The sequence below is a fragment of the Salvelinus sp. IW2-2015 genome, linkage group LG30 (genome assembly GCF_002910315.2).
Source record: "Salvelinus sp. IW2-2015 linkage group LG30, ASM291031v2, whole genome shotgun sequence".
NCBI lineage: Eukaryota > Metazoa > Chordata > Actinopteri > Salmoniformes > Salmonidae > Salvelinus > Salvelinus sp. IW2-2015.
The window spans coordinates 17,737,621-17,761,168 of record NC_036869.1 but is presented as its reverse complement, the minus strand read 5'-3'; the positions used below and the strand labels follow the sequence as shown (position 1 = coordinate 17,761,168).

The 23,548-nt window shown below is 40.1% G+C and overlaps 1 protein-coding gene across 1 annotated transcript; it reads right to left on the bottom strand.

Moving 5' to 3' along the window:
- Window positions 1-6,620: 6,620 nt before the first annotated feature.
- LOC111954842 (chitin synthase chs-2-like) lies at window positions 6,621-21,755 on the bottom strand. Its single transcript, XM_070436141.1, has 17 exons — window positions 21,718-21,755; window positions 21,413-21,548; window positions 20,200-20,388; window positions 14,534-15,570; window positions 14,344-14,433; window positions 14,086-14,244; window positions 13,173-13,347; window positions 12,886-12,987; window positions 12,636-12,777; window positions 12,013-12,213; window positions 11,630-11,914; window positions 11,302-11,481; window positions 10,699-11,127; window positions 9,623-9,753; window positions 7,137-7,351; window positions 6,872-6,953; window positions 6,621-6,716 (listed from the first exon to the last, which is right to left on the bottom strand). Exons 1-17 carry the CDS (start codon window positions 21,753-21,755, stop codon window positions 6,621-6,623), a joined length of 3,687 nt encoding a protein of 1,228 aa, XP_070292242.1.
- Window positions 21,756-23,548: the final 1,793 nt, after the last annotated feature.

Sequence of the window (23,548 nt, the reverse complement as noted above, 5' to 3'; positions counted from 1 at the left end):
CGACGAAAGGAGATATTATCTGTCTCTCTCCTATTGTGTACCGCTGTTAAATACTGTGGGAAAATAAGTACTTTGAACTACCAATTATTATTATAGATAAATATGAAAGAAAAAGGTAAACACAACACTGGACTGAACCCCCTAATTGTCAAACTAATATTAATGTACAACAATATAGAAGAGACATAACTAGAGGTTATGCAAAATGGGTGTATATCCACTGCACACTTCTTAGGTGTGTCATTTATTTKTACATTTATTTAACTAGGCAAGTCAGTTAAGAACAAATTCTTATTTTCAATAACAGCCTAAGAACAGTGGGTTAACTGCCTTGTTCAGGGGCAGAACGACAGATTTGTACCTTGTTAGCTCGGGGATTTGAACTTGCAACCTTTCGGTTACTAGTCCAATGCTCTAACCACTAGGCTACGCTGCCACCCCATTGACATGACCAAGGAGCTATTAATATTTAAAATTATGAAAAATGTACGTTACACCGCATGATTTTACAGTACACAAACAAGAGTGTGCAATATAGAAGGGTACATTCTGCACCATGTTTGAAGTCACTAGGTCACATGACCAAGGAGCTATTGAAATTCTAAATGTTGAAAAAKTCATGTAAAATCTTGTGAGATGAAAATTGACAAACTAAAGGGTGTGCAATATGTAGGCCCRCTGAGTGGACATTCTGAACCTTGATTKAAGTCACTAGGTCACATGACCAAGGAGCTATTGAAATTTTACATTTAGAAAAATTCATGTAAAATCATGTGAGATGAAAATGGACAAACTAAAGGGTGTGCAATATAGAAGGGTAGTCAGTGGACATTCTGAACCTTGTTTGAGTCCAGTAGGTCATATGATCAATGAGCTATTGAAATTAAAAATTGTAAATCATTTAAAATAGTGAGAGATGTAAATTGACAAAAAATAAACGTGTGCAATGTGTGTCTATGCCATCGGGTTAGCTAGAACCAGTTTTAGGCGTAATAGCTATTGAAATGTGAAAAATTTGATTTGTCACTATGTTGACGGTCCCTAACTGCTGTTGGTGRACGGAAGTCAAACTACAGGCGAATAACCAACCTGAAACTGTTTTACCTCGGTCATTAAAACATGGACCGGCGGAGAAGCGCGCGGCCTTCATTCGCTTTTCAAGTGCATACTGATGAAGTATTTTTTCCCCTGCCTCTGTTCCTGCCTATTTAATAATGGGCCATTCTAAATCGAAACTAATTTGACATATTACTAAAGACTAGATTCAATTTAGAATAGTCTGATGGGTGAAAATGTGATAATTTGATGAGAGAACAGTTTGAGTCAAGGACGCTTTTTCCCGACTTTCTCAAATCATCAATAGCCTATAGTCGCATCATGCAGCCCATTTATGTTTTGATTTCTAAGACATACTAAGGTTTGTATCAACTAAAGTTGCCATGTAACTCTAAATAATGTGTATAGGACCTGTTTCAAATGATCACTTTGACGCTCAACATAGAGGAAGGCCCTAAAAAGTGTCAGACTTCAGCCACCCTAGTCGTAGTCTGGGGCAAAGTGACTATTGTGAGGATCTGTGTTTTATGCACGATAGCCCGCCACCACATCATTTGTGATTGAATATTGTATGCTGTATCTGCTTTGTGCATGAGTGCCTGTGTGTGTGTGCTGGAAGTAACATTTTKCCCCAGATAGTGTGCTGAGAAGCTGTGGTTAACCTTGAGCGAGAACAGTATGCTTTCTATGCAGGTGCAAATAGCCCAACAGTGTTACAAAACTGTCTGACCTCAGTCTCTAGGGTGTGGGAGCGTAATCTACAYAGCAACAGCGCCGGACACCAAGGTGCGCCAAGAGGCTGGGACCAGCCTGAGCGCCGGCGATAGGCTGAGCAAGTTTAAACCACGCTCAGCCTCTACTGTGATAGGCCAACAGACGGGTTGGAATTACTTCTGTCAAAGTATAATAACTGTTGTTTGTACACATTTGATCAGTTCTCTGCTTTACCCTGCGTGGTGATACAGTGAATATACGAAAATTGCATTTACCATTTATTGCTTATGTTAAATAAAAATACTTAAAGTATATTCGGTAGGGGGCCTCCCGGGTGGCGCAGTGGTCTAGGGAACTGCTTCGCAGTGCTAGCTGCGCCACCAGAGTCTCTCGGTTCGCACTCTGTCGCAGCCGGCCGCGACCGGGAGGTCCGTGGGGCGACGCACAATTGGCCTAGCGTCGTCCGGGTTAGGGAGGGTTTGGCCGGTAGGGATATCCTTGTCTCATCGCGCTCCAGCGACTCCTGTTGCGGGCCGGGCGCAGTGCGCGCTAACCAAGGGGGCCAGGAGCACAGTGTTTCCTCCGACACATTGGTGCGGCTGGCTTCYGGGTTGGAGGCGCGCTGTGTTAAGAAGCAGTGCGGCTTGGTTGGGTTGTGCTTCGGAGGACGCATGGCTTTCGACCTGATGAGAAGGCCTATAGATGAGACGGCCTATAGGGARGAGGTCAGAGAWCTGGCAGTGTGGTGCCAGGACAACAACCTCTCCCTCAATGTGAGCAAKATAAAGGAGCTGATCGTGCTGCTCTGACAGCTGGTGCTTAAAGCTTGTGAGGGAGATATGAGTCTCCAGCTTCAGTGATTTTTGTAGTTTGTTCCAGTCATTGGCAGCAGAGAATTGGAAGGAAAGGCGACCAAAGGAGGAATTGGCTTTGGGGGTGACCAGTGAGATATACCTGCTGGAGCGCGTGCTACGRGTGGGTGCTGCTATGGTGACAAGTGAGCTGAGATAAGGCGGTGCTTTACCTAGCAGAGACTTGTAGATAACCTGTAGCCAGTGGGTTTGGCGACGAGTATGAAGCGAGGGCCAACCAACGAGAGCGTACAGGTYGCAGTGGTGGGTAGTGTATGGGGCTTTGGTGACAAAACGGATGGCACTGTGATAGCCTGCATCCAATATGTTGAGTAGAGTGTTGGAGGCTATTTTATAGATGACATCGCCGAAGTCGAGGATCGGTAGGATGGTCAGTTTTACTAGGGTATGTTTGGCAGCATGAGTGAAGGATGCTTTGTTGTGATATAGGAAGCCGATTTAATTTTGGATTGGAGATGCTTAATGTGAGTCTGGAAGGAGAGTTTACAGTCTAACCAGACACCAAGGTATTTGTAGTTGTCCACGCATTCTAAGTCAGAGCTGTCCAGAATAGTGATGCTGGACGGGCGGGCAGGTGCGGGCAGTGATCGATTGAATAGCATGCATTTAGGTTTACTTGCATTTAAGAGCAGTTGGAGGCCACGGAAGGAGAGTTGTATGGCATTGAAGCTCATCTGGAGGTTAGTTAACACAGTGTCCAAGGAGGGGCCAGAGTATACAGAATGGTGTYGTCTGCGTAGAGGTGGATCAGAGAATCACCAGCAGCAAGAGCGACATCATTGATGTATACAGAGAAGAGAGTCGGCCCGAGAATTAAACCCCGTGGCACCCCCATAGAGACTGCCAGAGGTCCGGACAACAGGACCTCCGATTTGACACACTGAACTCTATCTGAGAAGTAGTTGGTAAGCCAGGCGAGGCAATCATTTGAGAAACCAAGGCTGTTGAGTCTGCCAATAAGAATGTGGTGATTGACAGAGTCGAAAGCCTTGGCCAGGTAGATGAATACGGCTGCACAGTAATGTGTCTTATCGATGGCGGTTATGATGTCGTTTAGGACCTTGAGCRTGGCTGAGGTGCACCCATGACCAGCTCTGAAACCAGATTGCATAGCGGAGAAGGTACGGTGGGATTCGAAATGGTCGGTAATATGTTTGTTAACTTGGCTTTCGAAGACCTTAGAAAGACAGGGTAGGATAAATATAGGTCTGTAGCAGTTTGGGTCTAGAGTGTCAMCCCCTTTGAAGACGGGGATGACCGCGGCAGCTTTCCAATCTTTGGGAATCTCAGACGATACGAAAGAGAGGTTGAACAGGCTAGTAATAGGGGTTGCAACAATTTCAGCAGATAATTTTAGAAAGAGAGGGTCCAGATTGTCTAGCCCGGCTGATTTGTAGAGGTCCAGATTTTGCAGCTCTTTCAGAACATCAGCTATCTGGATTTGGGTGAAGGAGAAATGGTGGGGGCTTTGGCGGGTTGCTGTGGAGGGTGCCGGGCAGTTGACCGGGGCATGGCCAGCCATAGAGAAATGCTTATTGTAGGTCCGTTATGCTCTGGTTTGAGTCACGTTTTACGAACTGGCGAGAGCTTTCCGAGCTAAAGGTTAGCTGATGACGACTAGCAGTGGTTTGCTGACTGATAGCTGGTAGCTAGTTAGCTGGCTAGCTTCAGTYGAGGGATTCCAGATCCGAAGTAAATAGAAATACTTTAGGGGAAAAAAACTGATCCACGCCACATTGGGTGAGGCGGGTTGCAGGAGAGTATTTAGAAGTTGAGGTTTAGGAAAATATTTTTTTAAAGATATGCGAAGAAAAATATATATACAAGGGACACGACAAGACAAAGACGTCTGACTACTAAACCATCTTGGATTTTTTAGGGAGCAGAACGTAAAATAATAATAATTTGTTCTTAACTGACTTGCCTAGTTAAATAAAGGTTCAATAAAAAAATATTAAATAATGTAAGTGTACAGCCAAAATCTGACCATAGAAATGTATATCCATCTCTGTCACAGTATAAAACCGCTCGCATCAGGTGCGCGTTTGAGAATGGTGTTCTCACGTAATAGCATTTTGGAATGTCCACGCATATGGCCGAGAGAGTGAACACATTGTTGAGCTTGGAATGGGAATTATTCATAGTTTATCAAGCTGAATGTTGTGATTTGTTTCATCAGCCTCATCTTTGTGTTTAAACATTTTATTATGGAACCACTGTTGTATGCATTTGACATTTTTCTGGCCTATTGTCCCGCAACTGTCCCAAAGTCTGTTTTGAAGCGTCCCAGACATATTTTTTAACGTCCCCGGGACGATAAAAAATTTGAGCCCTGGTTGTATGTGATCCAGAATCTGATTCCACCAACATACACAAGGTGAAGGTAAAATGGCCAAAATACACACACCTACAGTATGTATATGTATATAGTTACTTAGCTAAGTTAGCAAACAGTAAAATTATTTGATTTCCCACCACTGTAACACAGTAGTATGTTAGCCAGCAGTACACCATATGGGTTTCAGTAGATAAACTAAAGTTAGCTAGGTGGCTTGCACGAAAAAAAWWWWTACTTAGCTAGGCACSGTATTTGTCATCTGCCCTCTTGGTGCTGACATCGGCTGTAGCTGAGCTACTAACGTTAGCTAAATCCAACTCTTTGTTTCGAATCCTCATCGCTATATTCCGGTTGAAACATGGATGTCACTATATAGCTAATAGATGTTCCATCGTCTAATTTGTGTTGATGAGAGGAATCACTTGAAGCCATTGCGTCTGGTCAGTTCTTTCAGTTGTGCCCAAAGGATTGTTATTAGTGTCCACCTCCTTTTCAAAAAAGCCCGCCTTGGGGGACGGACGGGGGCCAGAGAACAAGGCCCATCCCAAATTGTAGTGTTTCAGAAACTGGAAAAAATGTGTCTGCTTGTATATTTAGCAATGAATCCAGTGATAGGAACATCGTTGAAAGACGTCCAATGGCTTTATCGAACAAGGACAAYCATATCTACACCCATAAAAACGTATAGTCCGATCAGTTAACATAGAGCCTTCACGAAATGCCACAAAGCAGGACTACATTTATTTTTACATTTTTAAATTCCCCTTTAAGTGACCCTCTTACTCCCCAACATGCATCCGATTATATTCGCCCTCATCACAGGTGTTATCTGTCTTCAATCAAAACTTTGATAAGTTGAATCAGACGTACACAGAAACTATGAGAGAAATACAGTATGTATATAGTTTTATTACGCATTGATTAGAATACAGATAGCAGAATGAAACAAAGCACAATTTGTTATCGGTATAGAGGGCTTATAAATTGTAAATAAGAATTTGTTCTTAACTGACTTAGCCTAGTTAAAAAAAAAAAATTATACGTTCTATTCAGTTACATAATAAATACATAGCAAACATAACTCCACTAAAAGTTAATTAAATATCTCCACATCCTCAAAAGGGAAAAGTATAACTGCTWACCAAAATACTAATAGGAAGTGATTCACAATAAAGCATTTGATAAAAAAAGGGAAAGCACACAGAGCATACAAAGAATACAAGCTACAACAATTGATCACACATGAAATAGCACAATATGATAACATTATATCACATTTCTCTGAGATTTAACTCACATTCAATTGTTATACTCCGTTATGCTATAATACATGTTGTTGACCGCTGCAATTGTTTTTAATGTTTTGTCCCCGTCTTTGCTCTTGTATTGTATGTTCACACTGCCCTCGCAAAAGAGGTTCAAGGGTCTTTTCCTGGTTAAACAAAGGTTAACTATATCAAATCCAATAAATACTCTCTATAATCTATACTACTTGGAACATTCTCCCTCAATATTACTATATCTAACTGTGCAACATCTAACACAAAACTGCAGTACCCCTATCCGACTCCTACTACTATTTTAGCTGCAACTGCTACCATTAAGAGACACTCAGTAGTAAGACCTCACACTAGAGTTTCTTAGCTATGTTGCTGGATTGCTGCTGGATTCTCTATAGACAGAAATGTGTCAAAGTATTTGTCGTCTTTGAGCTCTATCTCCAGGATGTCGGGAATCTGTGAAGTTGGAGTCAGAAGGTACAGAGACACATCTTTAGTCATCCACCAACAGGAATGTCAATTATGTGATATAAAATGAAAACAAAGTGTTGGTTCCTTTTTGTGCCCTCGAGATGTTCCTCTTCATCGTCAACAAGATTATGTTAATTTACCTGCATGTCATCGTCTGATTTTCTTCTCTTAGTCTTGGACTCCGTGTTCACAAATGCCACAAAATGGATCAGAGTGTAAATTCTAAAGGAACAAAAACAAAAYGATAATAATGTAATAGCAATAAAATGGGTACGATTTCATGGGTTAATTTATCATAATATCAAGGCAAACTAAATTACTTTAAGAAAATAGTATTTTGAAAATGTGGTTTAGAATTTGGTGATCCTGCCTATAAATAAATACATCAATAATTTAAATAATCACCTGTGGTAGAACATGGCAAAGAACTGAATCAGCAGTAAGGATGCAAATCCCAAAAGGAACATCAGTCCTACTGGATCGATAAATAGATACTCCCTAGTCTGAGTCAGATTGAGATTGGATTTTGGGATTCTGATGGTGAGTGAGGTTCCAATGGCCTGAAGAGTGAACGTTGCCACCAGCCACATGGCATTGCAGATGAAAAAGAGAAAAGTCGCCTGTATGAAGAGAGAATGAGTTTCATTTAAAGGGATATGAACAAGACAGGCAAGCATGCACAAACAGTGGATTTCTCCGACTAGTGATAGTTTAGTGCTATTGAAACAATCTCTTTAATACYAGAGACAGACATAAAGTTCTACATCTTCTACTTGATGCTAATATCATGTACATTGAAATGAAAAGACAGCATACAGCCATAGCCGCAGGGAAGTAGGAGTGTTGCAGCACCCCCTGATAAATTGAAATAATTTAGCTTAAATTAAATTAAGAAAATTWAAAAAATGTGACTCGTTTCAGGAAACAAGGCGTATGTTGCGCATCATTACTTCACAGGAAGTCATGTTGCGCATCATTACTAAAATGTGTTTTTTGGGCAGAAATGCCTTCTGGAATATGAACTTTAATGTGCCTTAATAACAAACTTTTATGCATCCTGTAAAAAAGAAGAAAGTTGTTAAATTACGAGTCTAGTTGGTTTAGCCATGGAAAAAGTCAGGGAACCTTCCCGCTAGCYGTGATTGGCTGAGATAATGTATGGGCAGGACATCCGAGAGATGAGTTCGGATTGGTCTGCCATGTAGCAAGATTCTGTCTATAACATGAGCTGCTCGGTATGTGTAGGTAATCCTTTCTAACGCAGCTTTTTTGAAAAACATGAAGAACTGCATAGGTCTAGCTAATGCTTTTCACTTTCTGGAGGACTGAGTTTTGAGATTAGTGGAATGCCCAGTTGATGCAGAGTATGATAGCTAAGGAGATGAAGAAAATTCTGGCGTTGGATTGCAAATATGCGGAGGGAGTCAAAAAGAGAACACACAGAAAGCTGTTGTATAAAACATCTGACTCCGGATTACATCTTCAAACTAAGGGCAACCATGGCATACGTGACATGCAGGTAAGAGAGTCTAGCTAGCTACATTTTCAGATATTATACGTTTCTAATTTTGTCMGAAAATAATTTTCATTACAAGTTAAAGCTTACTGTTAGCTAGCAAGCTAACGTTACCTGGCTGGCAGGGCTAGCTAATGTTAGGTGTATGATCTGTGTAGTAATATTATTTGTATCTCAGAGCCATTTGCATTGCTAGTTATAGCACAATGTTAGCTAGTTGGCTAACATTGAACTTAGTTGGTTGGCTCTAGCTCCAKATTCAGGCAGGGTAGTAACGTAGCAATGGTGCCAGGTTTCCTACAGACATGGAGCTTGGCATTCAATCTTCGTTTAATCAGACCMGAGAATCTCTGAGAGTCCTTCAGGTGCCTTTTGGCAAACTCCCAGTGGGCTGTCATTTGCTTCCGTCTGGCCACTCTACCATAAAGACCTAATTGGTGGAGTACTGCAGAGATGGTTGTCGTTCTGGAAGGATCTCCCATCTCCACAGAGGAACTCTAGAGCTCTATCAGAGTGACCATCAGGTTCCTGGTCACCTCCCCGACCAAGGCCCTTTCCAACAATTGCTCAGTTTTTCCGGGCAACCAGCTCTAGGAAGAGTCTTGGTGGTTCCAAACTTCTTCCATTTAAGAAAAATGCAGGCCACTGTGTTCTTGGGGATCTTCAATGCTRCAGACATTTCTTTTATACCTTTCCCCAGATCTGTGCCTCGACACAATCCTGTATCAGAGCTCTACTGACAATTCCTTCGACCTCATGGCTTAGTTTTTGATCTGACATGCACTGTCAACTGTGGGACCTTATATAGACAGRTGTGTGCCTTTCCAAATCATGTCCAATCAATTGAAATTACCACAATCAAGTTGTAGAAAAATCTCAAGGATGATCAATGGAAACAGGATTCACCTGAGCTCAATTTCGAGTCTCATAGTAAAGGGTCTGAATACTTATTTAAATAGTTTTATTTGTAATACATTTTTATGTATATTCCTATTAATATTGTACAATCTGTGTGTCTCTTTATTGGCCTGGGCTATTGTTTGCATTCAAGACCCAGGCCCAGTTTCCCAAAAGCATCTTGCTGTCAGTTTGTCACTGTCAGAGTAGCCACTCATTTCTGTCATTTGTGTGGTATTAAAAAAGATAATGCTAATATCTTATTTCATGTAAATGTTGAAATGGGTTTATAAAAAGGCCCATTTCTTCCCAGACCCTGCAACAACAAAAAAGCCCCAAAAAGCCCCTAAAAACGCATCTTCTAAACTGTATGACACAACACAAATGTGATTATAGATGCATGCAATGCTTTATCATAAAGGGGACCCCCCCCCCCCAGAACCGCCCAGTCAAAACAGGAGCTATGCATACAGCATACCTTGTTTCTCAGTTCCTTTAGGTCATTTGTGATTTTCTTCTGTTTTTCTTTATCCTCAGCCAGAGGTTCCAAATAGAGCTTCTGGAGCTSTCTCCAAAAGTCCTCCTCTTCCTGAAGCACACCAAGAGACACTTATTAAATAGTCAAGTCAGATATCTACAGTGTATAGTGAAACATATGTGATTCTGGATATAGTGACATACCAACAACGTGAAGCGGTTAGACAACTTTATATGTATCTTGTAACTTTTATGTCATTCATAATATTATGTTGGTAATAATATAGGAAATCTACCTTGACAAGAAAATCTTCATTTAGAGGGAAGTCAAAGGACTTAGTCTGCAGTTGTGTTACCCAGTCTGTAGATACAAAGAATCAAATCAAATCTTAGTTATCACATGCGCCRAATACAACTGGTGTAAACTTTACAGAGAAATGCTTTGTTATGAACCTTTCCCAACGATGCAGTTTAAAAAKATATAAAATAAACTAGTAACTTACACAAGAGGAACAAAATAAAATACACTAAAATGTAGCTATATACAGGGAGTATCAGTATAATGAAGAGGGGACATAGTTAGCACAGTGTGCAGAGTAACGGTTACTAGGTGAAGTCTAAATGTGCGTGTTATTATCTTACAAATGTGAGAAAGTATCTTAATGTCTTTATCTTAAAGTCACATAGTGGAAAGATTGTAATAGATCTATTAAAAAATATACTCACTTTGTTCAGTAGACTGATGAGAACTGATGAGAACGAAATAAATCAAACATTATTTGGTGTGCATTCCACACAACTTTCTCAATACACACATCAAAATAGGAGAAAATTMAAATACACACTTTAAGAGAAAGATTTGAAGACGTTAGATAGACAAATATTGTATATGCAAATAATGAAACACTCCCGAACCAGAGCCTTGCGGAATACAACATATAGCCTTGGAGAATAAGGACTTATCATTGAGGTGCACAAATTGGTACCTGTCAAGTATTTCACATATTGGAGTTATGCTTAAAAAAAAAACAGATCCAATGCTTAGCTTTTACACAGAAGTGGTGGGATCATGTAAACACTCCAGACACTCAAAATGTAAATACCTGTTATTGTCTTGAGAGGTCAGATTAGGTTTCACCTTTGGCTCATTAGCCAACACAACAGTTTCTGGCGCCTGACTATTCTGRTCTGCCACTTTGCCACTGTCCCAGCAGAGAAACTTGCAGCACTTGGCCTGTAGGATGCGCTGTGTGATGGACTTGGTTGGTGGCGCAGCGACTTGGACACCTGTCTCCCGAGTGCCCCAGGACACGTTGTTCATGTTGACCATGGAGTAGATGGTCAGCAGGAGGTAACCACTGGGGATAGAGATGAAGTAGAGGAGGCCGTAGACGACCAGATGGAACTCCTTGGGGTGGAGCGCTGCTGTGATGATGTTCATCAGCACCAGGCCTATGATAAACAGGCCGCTAGGAGTCCAAATGGTTTGCTGCTCAACCATAGCACCTGAGATGAACAGAGATAGTTAACATAATGACAAAGAATTGACGTTTTGTATTTAATGAATGTCCCAGTTTGATATTGCCCATTACGTTGACCGGTTAGTCCGTAAATCTGAGGTTTGTATTCTTGAGGTTCTAATTTATGTTGATGGCGAWGAAGTCTAGTGTCATCATTTACCTACGATGGATAATGCCGTTCCTATCATGAGGAAAGCGTACAAGACACTCATGACGGCTGCTATGGTGATCTGTGTGTCCGATTTCAGCTTGAAGCAGAGCAACAGGTACACCACAGGGGGCACTGTTGCAAGGACCAAAGCAACGTTGGGATCGATGTCTAGGATGAATGACAAGCTTCCTGAAAAAGAGAAAGGACCAGAATTATTATGAACGATATTCATCTTCCTTCAGTTTACAAAATGTTTGTATCCTGTTACATTCCAACAACAAACTACCCCAAAGCTAGAGCTGTATGAGGCCCCTGACAGGCAGGTTGCCATGGATACCTGAGATCATTAGGCAGATTGTGGCCGGGCCTAGGATGGAGGCGGCCATGCTGAGAATCTGGTAGAGGATGAAGGGTTTGGAGATGGAGCTGTTCCTCTGGGAGGTCAGAGACCCTGAGCCAAGCAGATCGATGGTGTTGGCCATGGTGGAGGGCCCCCAGCGCCGCCGCTGGTTATAGAACTCCTTGAAGTCCTGGGGGGCGTTGGTGTAGGCGTCGGAYGCAGCGTTGTACTCCACCCTCCAGCCCTGCTGCAGCAGGAGAGTGCACAGCCAGCGGTCTTCACCTGTGACAGAGCAGAGGGAGGAACTGTAGACGAGAGAGGACTACACAGACAAGCAGCTGTGTTCTTCGAATGAGTGTTGTCCAGCAATAAAGATTTACCTTGATCATACTGTACGTAGTGGCAAGCCTCCGTGGCCTTAGTGGTGTATCTCTTCATGACGTTGTCGTCCATGAGGGCTGCGCCCCTGAACAAACTGAAGCAGCCGGGGCTGCAGAGCACGCTACCAAACACGTGCTCTGCAGTCTTCTGAAGCCAGTGGGCCACCGCGTACTCAAACTTCTGATACCATACCATAGGACCTGGGGCAATATAACAGAATGATCCGACGTGTGTTAGCACACCWTAGGATATATTCTTGCCTTTAATCTCTAGTGTTATATTGTAAAAACTGTTATGAATGTACTTTAAACACATTTTATTCCATTTGACCATAGGACCTGAGTAGATATCTGTATGATAGATGATGTATATTATACCCTAACTGTACATATAGTGTTCACATACAATATTGTTTTAGGACCGGGTACATATAGTAAAAAAAGCAGGTACCATTGCACTCAAACTTTAACTTAAATAGTCTTGGTTGGTGAGTACATCCAATAAACAATTTAACCAAAAAGATGATCCGGGTACATTGTTCAGTTGTGGCTGTCTATCAGATATGACATCTCCCTAACAATCATTTGATTCTTATTACGATTCACACGAAAGATTTACCTACCTGTGCCTGTTGGGTGAATCCTCCCACATGCCGCACCCACACGTGGATAAAGGTTCAGTCGATCTATTAGGAGCATTACAGCAGAGGGCTGGAAGTCGGTGTCTCCATCCAAAGCCAGTAGATAGGTATTGTCCTTCTCTTTCTAACAGAATACACGAGTATCAGTCCCATTTCCTTTATAAGAGTAATTTAACAATTTATCCAAGTAAAGATGCTAAAATTATAAAAAATGATTGTTTATGCTGTTTACCATCATCTTTTCCCTTAGCTCGCTCTCATCTTCACCCTGCTCAAACTTCTTGAAATACTTCCTGGTGAGTCGCCAGCCGAGAATGTAGTACAAGTACATAATCTGAAACAGTGAGTGAACTAATCAAGTCTGTGGTTTCATGTCTAATTTAACTCCATCATCCAACTTTAATTCAAGTATATCACTTTCAATGAAAGCATAGCTTCGTGATTGTACAATCAAAATTGAAATAGTGTTAGACCTTTCACAGAGACATGGTAAACTGTATATTGACAGCATTGTCTCACCTGAGACCATCTCTTCTTGTGGCGGATCAGTAGCTTGTCCTTAAAGTGCACCATCAGCAGGTTGCCATTAGGGAGGGTGTACTCCAGTCGACCTCCGTAAGGGGTGCGCAGGATCCTCTGGCATGGAAGGGGTGGGCTCTCTCTGAAGATGCATGAATCCTCCTCATTGAAGATACTGAGGTTTAAAGGATGAAATGAGGGAAAGTTTATGTACATTATTATTCTCACCCGTACTGTTAAATCTGCAGTGTACACTGGGTTAGCAGTGCTGGGATTGAGTTACATTAGCACACTGATCACCACAGCAGTAGGGACCAAACTCACTGCTTTGACGCATGCAGGTATTTTTCACTACACCAAATGCCCTTTGGCCTCAATCCAGCACCTGTCTGCTGTCAGAGGAGATGTCAACTGTGCGCGTTCCCTGAAGTGACAATTTACCCTGATGACATTGTCATGGAAAGTCCCATTAGGTTTTTATGCTTACTTTAGACTCAACTTTTTACCCTTTTTTAAACGTTTTTCCCTACTGTCTGAGTTTGTTTTCTACTTGGACAAAAATGACATTCCTGATTGCGTAAGAGTTATTAAAATCATTAATTTGGCCATCATTCCAGTTCTTCAGATTTKTTTTTATCAGGCACACACTTCAACAAACAATGACATTGGTTTGGGATTTGTTACAAATGGAGGAGAATGTGGGTAGAGCACCCCCTGGTGGTTTTCAGAGGAATATGTGGTTTCTTTTTTTTAAACTTATTCTTGATAAATGTCTCTTGTTTTTTCTAGTACATCGACATTATGATATCATGTATKAATTTCTTTACAGATTAAACATTACATAAAGTATATATGCAGTTAATTCTGTGCATATTGGATCATCATTTATTTTAACATTTGTTACACTGCTTACTTGTAAACCTCTCGGATAACCTCCACCAGGTTCTCTGCGTATTCGTTCACATGCCGTTCTTTACTACCATTCACGTCTTTAAAAGCATCATCAAAGTAAATGTGAGACTCGAAGCTCACATCATTGTTGGAGTTATTCCTTGGCCTGTATTTGTCCAGCCTGGTAAAGAAACAAATAAAAAACACATRATTTGCGTTAAAAAGCTGCTAACTCTGCCAATTGTGTCGTTCTCAATCATGTAAACACGTCAGACTGTACCTGAACATCGAGATGATCATTTTCATCATTTCGTCATAGTTCTCATGCCACATTGTTGCACACAGGTACACTGTGACTGGGTCAGTTTGCCTGTGGCTGGAGAAAACGTTAGAATCGTAATTTGGCACTCTCTCTCATGCACATACATACAAAACTCTCCCACCCTCCACAGAATTTGCAATATTCTTACAATTTTTTCTTCCTCTGAATCTCAAAACGCATGTTGAGCAGTATGGATTGTTCCAGAAAGGCCCCCTCGTACATCCTCCGCACAAACAGATTCTGTGTCCTCTCGATGCGCTGAAGCTGGAGGAACCAGATGTACATAGTACACAGCATCCAACCCAACCACCAGCAGAGTGCAGAGCCTCCCAAGAGGCCCATTTCTGTTAGGTCGGTCATGTCCTGGGGACAGAGGGTATGGGTGATGTCCCTGACTAGCCTCTCAAACCAGACAGTATCGCCGCTTAGGCCCCTGCCATATGTGATATCATTGCAGTACTCTGTGATGGTGTAGTTAGCACCTCTGGGGTCACTTGAATTCTGGAAGAAGATAATGACAGGAGCGACGAACGCTGCCAGAACACCTAACGAGGCCAGGTACATGGGTAACAGGAAGCTTCGCCGCACGGCGTGCATTTTGCAAGCCACCACCACAAACCAATGGCACAGAGCGGAGGACACTATCTGGATGGCCACCAAGATCAGGATCACCAACCCCACATCCCCTGGAACTGATGTCACCGATGACCAGACTCTGCCAGACAGAGGGACGTATGCCCCCACCACGGCTGCAGTGACAAGAATCCGGACCAGACTGGAGAGGATGCTCACCACATTCCTGGATCTCGCTATGTCTTCGCATATACTGTTCAGGAAGGMGCTTTTGAAGAGGGTGCTGTAGTTCTCCCACCAGTTCAGCGAGACAAAGATGGTCCCCACAATTGCCAGTCCGATCCAGATGTTCATCCCCCTATCTTCCTTCRACAGCAGGTAACTGAGGATGAAGAGCACGTAGCCTGACAGTATGAGGACTAATGAGATGATTGGGGGCACTATGAATCGCTTCCTCTCCCTCGCAATGCACTGAGCGCACACCTGGAAGATGGAGGACAGGATGCTGATGCTGTTCAGCATCATCACATTGGTCACGATGCCGAAGAATGGCATGGCAACAATGGTGAGAACCGCTGTCCCCAGCGACACCAGGAGTTCGACACACAGCACCTGGAAAAGTGTACATTATCATAATTACAATAGTATCATTAAACGCAAGCAAATGTAATGCTAAAGAATGAAAAACATTCTGAGGGAAACTAATATAATATAACCCATAATGTTCCTGAAATACAACGATCTGGCCTTAACCCCCTAAGGTCGATGTCCACGCCCCGCGGAAATCAAATTAGCATAATAAAACAATTCTCATAAAAATCTGTCGGTTTAAACTAGAGATACAGTTCTGTTTTTTTGCATTGGATGCGTCTCAATCCACCGCATCCACCGATATCGCTCTTACGCATCTGCAGTGAAAGGCGGCAGAGCTAGAGCGGTGTTTGGCAGACCATTAGACATCCCCAAAATCTAGAGACTCGTCTGAAGGTAACTGGTACTGGATTAAAACATTTATGGAAGTATGGAGGAAGTTTTATGCCTACCCAAATAAGTAGGTTAAATATGTGTWATATATACAGTTGAAGTCAGAAGTTTACATACACCTCAGCCAAATACATTTAAACTCAGTTTTTTACAATTCCTGACATTTAATCCGAGTAAAAATTCCCTGTCTTAGGTCAGTTAGGATCACCACTTTATTTTAAGAATGTTGAATGTCAGAATAATAGTAGAGAGAATGATTTATTTCAGCTTTTATTTATTTCATCACATTCCCAGTGGGTCAGAAGTTTACATACACTCAATTAGTATTTGGTAGGATAGCCTTTAAATAGTTTAACTTGAGTCAAACGTTTCGGGTAGCCTTCCACAAGCTTCCCACAATAAGTTGGGTGAATTTTGGCCCATTCCTCCTGACAGAGCTGGTGTAACTGAGTCAGGTTTGTAGGCCTCCTTGCTCGCACACGCTTTTTCAGTTGTGTGGTTCCCACCGTGAAGCATGGTGGAGGAGGTGTAACTGTGATTTATTTAGAATTCAAGGCACACTAGCATGGCTACCACAGCCTTCTGCAGCAATACGCCATCCGATCTGGTTTGTTCTTAGTGGGACTATCATTTGTTTTTCAAAGGGAAATTACCCAACACACCTTCAGCTGCGTAAGGACTATTTGACCAAGGAGAGTGATGGAGTGCTGCATCAGATGACCTGGCCTCCACAATCACCCAACCTCAAATCAATTGAGATGGTTTGGGATGAGTTGGACTGCAGAGTGATGGAAAAGCAGCCAACAAGTGCTCAGCATATGTGGGAACTCCGTCAAGATTGTTGGAAAAGCATTCCAGGTGAAGCTGATTGAGAAAATGCCAAGAGTGTGCAAAGCTATCACCAAGGCAGAGTGACTACTTTAAAGAATCTAAAATAAAACATACATTTTGATTTGATTAACACTTTTTTTTGTTATTTCATAGTTTTGATGTCCACACTATTATTCTACAATGTAAAAAATAAAGAAAAACCCTTGCATAGTAGGTGTGTTCAAACTTTTGACTGGTACTGGAGCTTTCTTTTTTTCTTTTTTTCTTAAGGGGTGAATCAGCTTAATATTGTGGAAAGATTGTTGCTTCCATCAATGTAATTGTCTGCATCATTTCCAATCCCCCATATATTTTTGGGGTAAATATATATATCCACATACATACACATACCTATATAGATATACATACTTTTTTAAGAATATACCTTTATTATTCCCCGCAAACCTTACCACCCTTCCCCCAATTGGAGTAAACTAATAAACACTTAGGCTTCTACCTTCAGTTTATACATCTTATACACATTTTACAGACACAATCTATTTTACAATAGTTATACTTTGTTTGTTTTTAGTCCTTCCTCTATTTCTGATGTCCATCCAGTTTGATTTCTATTTGTGACTGTGCTATTTCACAAAATTTCTGAACCTATATACATTTTACAGACCCTGTATGTTCTACATTGGTTATCTTGTTATTAGTCCCACCCTTCAGTTCCATCCCATCTATCTCTCAACATCATCCATTTTGGATTTCTATTTGCCATATATTTTTCAACTGTGCTGTGATGCTTCACAAAATAATTGAACCTTTCTATTCTCATAGCTTCGACAGATTGTAAATTAAAAATAAATATTTTTGCTAAAATAATTATTATATTATTGATTGATTGACTATGGCTTTTCAAATCACCCAGTACTGCTATCTGCAGCGTTAGTTCTMGGCAAATGTTGCAATTCTTCAGCCATTCCTGGACCTGTGACCAAAAACAAGCTACATATGGACAATACCAAAATAAATGATCTAATGACTCTGCCTTCTCACAGAAAAATCTGCAGAGCTGGGAAGATTGTATCCCCCATATATATAACATTCTATTGGTTGCAAGAATTTTGTATAGTATTTGAAGTTTTGAATCTGGTGTTGTTTTGCGTATCAATTCATAAACCATGTGCCATGGAATGGGTACATCGCAAATCTCTTCCCAACTATTTTGCAATTTTATATGACACAGCTGTCAGTTTTTTGGTCCTTAAATTAAATTGGTATATGTTTTTATTTATCACACTTTTCTTTAACCATGTATGTTCTTTAATACAGAGCCGACATACAAGTTCCTTACTTTTTCCCCCTTATACTTTTTGTGGTAATGCTGCAATTAATTGATTGTGATTTTGGGTAGAGCAGACATTTCCATATGTCTGTGTTAGCTGCATGTGTGACATAACTCCACAAGTCCTATTTATGATATCATTCACTAAAATTCGAWTTTTTTTCAACATTTCTTAGTGTATTATTAGTATATTTGAGTTATACCACAATATTTGTTGTCTTTTCAAGTGGATTAAACTGAAATTGCAACCAACTTTCTAAGGCTTGTTTAAAAAATAACGATATTTTGGAGATTATTTCCTTTTCAAACAACCGAAAGTGAGCAGGTGTAATCTGAATAAAGGGAAAAGGCCACTCTTGAACATAGGATGAGACATTCCTACCAATTTACTAGAGAACCAGTTTGGATTTAAGTATAACTTTTGTATGACTGATGTCTTTAGTGAGAGGTCTAATGGTTTAATATTTACTGCACTCCGAATGCATATTCGTTATATAAATAGGCCCTTTTAATTTTGTCTGGCTTGCTGTTCCAAAATAATTGAATATTTTTTGTTCATATAATTTAAAAAGCAGGTCACTAGGTGTAGGCAAAACCATAAGCAAATAGGTCAACTGTGATATGACTAAAGAGTTAATACGGGTGATTTGTAAATCGCTCTGGATAAGAGTTTCTGCTAAATGACTTAAATGTAAAAATGTAAATTTTTCCACAAATAGACAGGTATTTTCCTTTCCATGGTAGCAAGATCTTACCTATTTTTGCTAACTTTCTATAAAAATGTATTGGAGCGAGATCATTTCTTTCTTTTGGGATTTGTATACCGAGTATGTCCACATCTCCGTCAGACCATTTAATTGGTAAACTACACGGTAATGTAAAATGTGCATTTTTTTTGTGATCCAATAAGTAATATAGTACACTTCTCATAATTTAGTTTTAATCCAGAAAGGATAGCAAAAGTATCTAGADCCTCTGAGGCCGTGGAGAGATTATAATTGTGGTTTTAAAAGAAAACATGAATCATCAGTGTACAATGACACCTTCGTTTTAAGCCACGGATTTCTAATCCCTTAATATTATTGTTTGATCTAATTTTAACAGCTAACATTTCGATGGCAATAATAAATAGACATGCCGATAGTGTTTCACTCCTCTAGATTGTTTAAAACTTTCTGAGATGTAGCCATTATTTACTATTTTACACCTAGGGTTACTATACATAACTTTAACCCATTTTATAAGAGATTCCCCAAAATTGAAATATTCTAGGCATTTATATATAAACTCCAGTCGTACTTTATCAAAAGCCTTTTCAAAATCAGCTATGAAAACCAGGCCTGGTGTCCCCGATATTTCAGATACTGGAGCTTTCTTATATGTATCATCTAGATATAGGTCAGACACTTCAAAACCTTGTTCCTTGTGATGAATTTTTTGCATTTTTTGGGGGGCATTTAGGAATATGTTATTCAATGTGTTTATATGGGCTATTGTAGTAAAGGCCAAATTCTATATTTTATCAAATCATTTATATATATATATATATATATATATATATATATATATATATATTATGCCTAAAGGGGTCCTAAAAATCAAAATCAAATAGCTAAATGATCCATGGTATGACCATCTTAAAACAGCTTAGACTCTTACATTTATTTATGACTGGGCTGGAGATGTTACCCCTCCGATGCTGTTCCGCTTTCATAACATACAATGAATTGTAATTTTAAGCATTAACTTCATTGACGACAGTGTTTTTACTAAGTTTTGGTATTTTAACATACAAATGTAATCCTAAAGCCATTTACAAAAGCACACGGACAAACAAAACGTCTCTCAAGGTAAGACAATTATTAAGATAGCGGTAAAAACCAGGCACACTATCCCTTTAGCTTTAAAAGGGCAACATTTCCCTACGCTCCCCCACTCCCCTGGAGCATCTAATCCTCATTCCCAAACTAAATGACGTGAACCTGGCTCAATCTACTGGCACTGCTCACCTAGACAAAACAAGTTAGCAGATCTGTCCCTGATACGTCATCTAGGGGAACAATAATAAATAATGTAACTTTTGAACAGGTGCTTACCCACACAATTGTCTTCTTTGATGGTTTCTCTGAGTCTTTGAAGAATATTTTCCACAGGCTTTTGATGAGGAGCAAGACACTTGGTGCAATCACTGAACAGCTGACACTGAGGAGGGCGCATGGCTTTTGGTCAGCTGGGACTGTATAGGTGGCGTTACTTGACAGTGTTACCAGGAGCAGAAAGGATCCCTGCAAAAAATAATAGAGATATGAAATTGGGATAATATTGGTAAGTCTTCAAGACTTGATATTTACGACTCAAATGAGTTGTTAAAAAAACATGTACAATGATAATAAATACACAGCTTTGTAATCTGACAAGATTGTGGGAAGCAGGGCTCCACTGCAGAAGAGACATGATCTCAATGGGGACTTCCCTGTGAAAATCAAGGTTAAATTAAATAAGGTGGATAGATTCCGTGTGTGTGGTGTGTAGACATATCTCTGTGACACCGCTTTATAAGTATAGCCAGTTATTATTTAGTTAATACGTAGTTTATGAATAATTTACAAAAAGTGATGCTTTAGCACATCACAGCTCACTCTTGACAAACACCCCAAATAACAATTCCATCATCAGCAGGTATATCGTTTTAATCATCTAGGCTGGCTGTCTGTAGAGATAAGGGATGTATTAATCCAACTTGGTATGGTACACAATTATTACTGACTCAGCGCCCAGGTACCTATCTAATTACTTTTATTAGAGATGTCCACCAATTCAACACCAGAGCCAGAGACTGATAATGACTGGTAAAAACACATTTTTTATATACCGGTGCTTTTGAGTGGCACAAACTACCACAGCAACTTAAAGCTTTTCTGACCATAACTTAATTTAAAAAGAATGTCAAAAGCTGGCTATGATTGAACAATAGAACCATTTTCATATCTGTATCTATGTAATGTATCTATTTAAAGTATGTATGTAATACATTTTGTAACAAGCACTGTGCTACCACTGTCATGTTTTTAAAATGCATGTTCTGTGTGTATATGTATTTTTATTACTGGCAAATAAAATCAATCAATCAATTTACGTGTTTATGAGTTATGAGTTTTCAATGATATATGAACTACATATTATGTAAAAAGTAACTGTTCTAAACTTCTAAATCCTTTGCAATCCTCTTGAAGGCTCCTTAAATGTAAAGTTTTACCAATAGTTTTGTAGTTGCAAACAAATATCCTTCCTTAAACCAAAACATCTTACCTTACTAAATATGGCAAGAGCAAATACAAGAAGGGCAACAATAAAGAAGGAAAGCCATTGCAGAAGTTTCACTAGTTTTTGAGAAGTCTGTTCATCCTGGATGACAGGGACATCTTTTCCCACGTCCCAAGATCTCCTAAAAGGCAGAGAGAAAAGTGAATGGGGAAAATTAACTGTGGTGATGGAATAATTATTTAACTCAAAATTTAGCCTACTCAAACTTGATACTTTCTTAAAATCACAAATTGCATTTAGATAGAGCATCAATTTAGCAGAGTAAAACAATTGGTACTATGGTGAATTACCTGAGAACATGTTCTTCATCCATATTCATCTCATCCATATTTGTGCTGTTTGTATGCATGCATACAGTAGGACCCTGCTGGCTTATATTTATAGTGCAGTCTGGGTGTGGGTGGAAATCTGCATATCATCAGGTTGAAGGACGTTTCAGCTGAACTTTGCCAACTTCGTTGTTAATTATTTCCGGGGAGAGGGTTAGGTAAGGTTAGGAAATGAGTCAGGTGCATGGGGTTAAGTGGTAGAGTGTGGGGAGGGTTTAGTGGTAGGGTTAGCCACCATTTAAAACAAAAGGGATGATGGCCAACATTTAAAACAAAAGGGATGATAGCCACCATTTTTCTATCGAAACAAGTAGAACAATTTATCGTGGGGCTTATTTTTCGTATCAATGCACTCTTGAAGAAAATGGAGGGATAAACTTGTTGATTTAAAAAGCCTTTGTTGTCCTGTCATTTCGGTAGAAATCTAAACAACATGGAAAACAAACACCAACATGTTTTGGCTGGTATCTGCCTACAACAGGGCATAAAGATTGTATTCAAACCTTTCCCCCTGGCCGAAATGCATTGGTGTTTGTTTGGTAGTCATTTGTCTATTTTCTGACAGTCATAGCCTACCCTTTTTAAGGAGCTACCATGTCTCCATGGCCTCACAGTTTTTACCCATTAGAGGGCACCACCACAATTKTTTTTGCACTATTGCTTATTGTAAAGATGTGATGCTATCTTGTCACGTCTCCCATAAATAGAGTTTTTAATCTCAATGGGAGGATTTAGGATAAATAAACCAAATKAGTATTTCTTGATAACAGATGAAGCAGCTTCTCTATGAACCCTGATCAGTATCATCATCATACATGCTCCTAATCTTCCTTGACAACCAAATCATTCCACTGAGTAGAACATTAGTGGGTGAGTAACGACAGGTGCGGTCCGTATCCCAGTACTTAACACAGAAGAGTGGAATGACTGGAATGTCTCATCGACAATTCCTAGATATGTATGTGGCAGGAAACAACGTTTAAATTGTGTTTCCCCATTGTGGTAGGTATAGTAATCAATGTGTTTAAACATGTTTCCATCCAACCTTTTTACGCTAGCAAAGTCATGCCATATTAAAAGAGAACTCACGACAGGTGTAATGGAAACAGGTGATGTCGGTACAATTTCATATTTGTCCTCAGACAATATTGATATAAGAATGTTGAAAACTTGCAGTTGCAATGCTATGTTGTGTGGAAAAGCATGCACGGTTTATTAGGCTACAGAGGGTGGTGAAAGTGCACRTGATGAGCTTGATGCTTCTTTCCAATAAATAMCCCCRTCACACACAAATACCATTCCTGTTCATGTACCCTTCCTGCTCACGGTAATTCACCGTTAATTAACAAGACAATATTTTGGGCTCCCGAGTGGCGCAGCGGTCAAAGGCACTGCATCTCAGTGCTAGAGGTGTCACTACAGACCCTGGTTCGATTCCAGGCTGAATCACAACCATCTGTGATTGGGAGTCCCATAGGGCGGCGCACAATTGGTCCAGCGTAGTCCGGGGTAGGCCGTCATTGTAAATAAGAATTTGTTCTTAACTGACTTGACTAGTTAAATAAAGGCACTTTTTTTTTTAAAGACAAGATATGCTTTTAAGTCCTGTACCATTATTTTATATTATATAATTTTATAGTAAGAAGAATATAATTAAACTCATTATTTTAATTCAGGTTTTATTTCTTGGGCTTTGGTTCAAATAAAGYTGAAGTCGGAAGTTTGCATACACSTTAGCCAAATACATTTAAACTCAGTTTTTCACAATTCCTGACATTTAATCYRAGTAAAA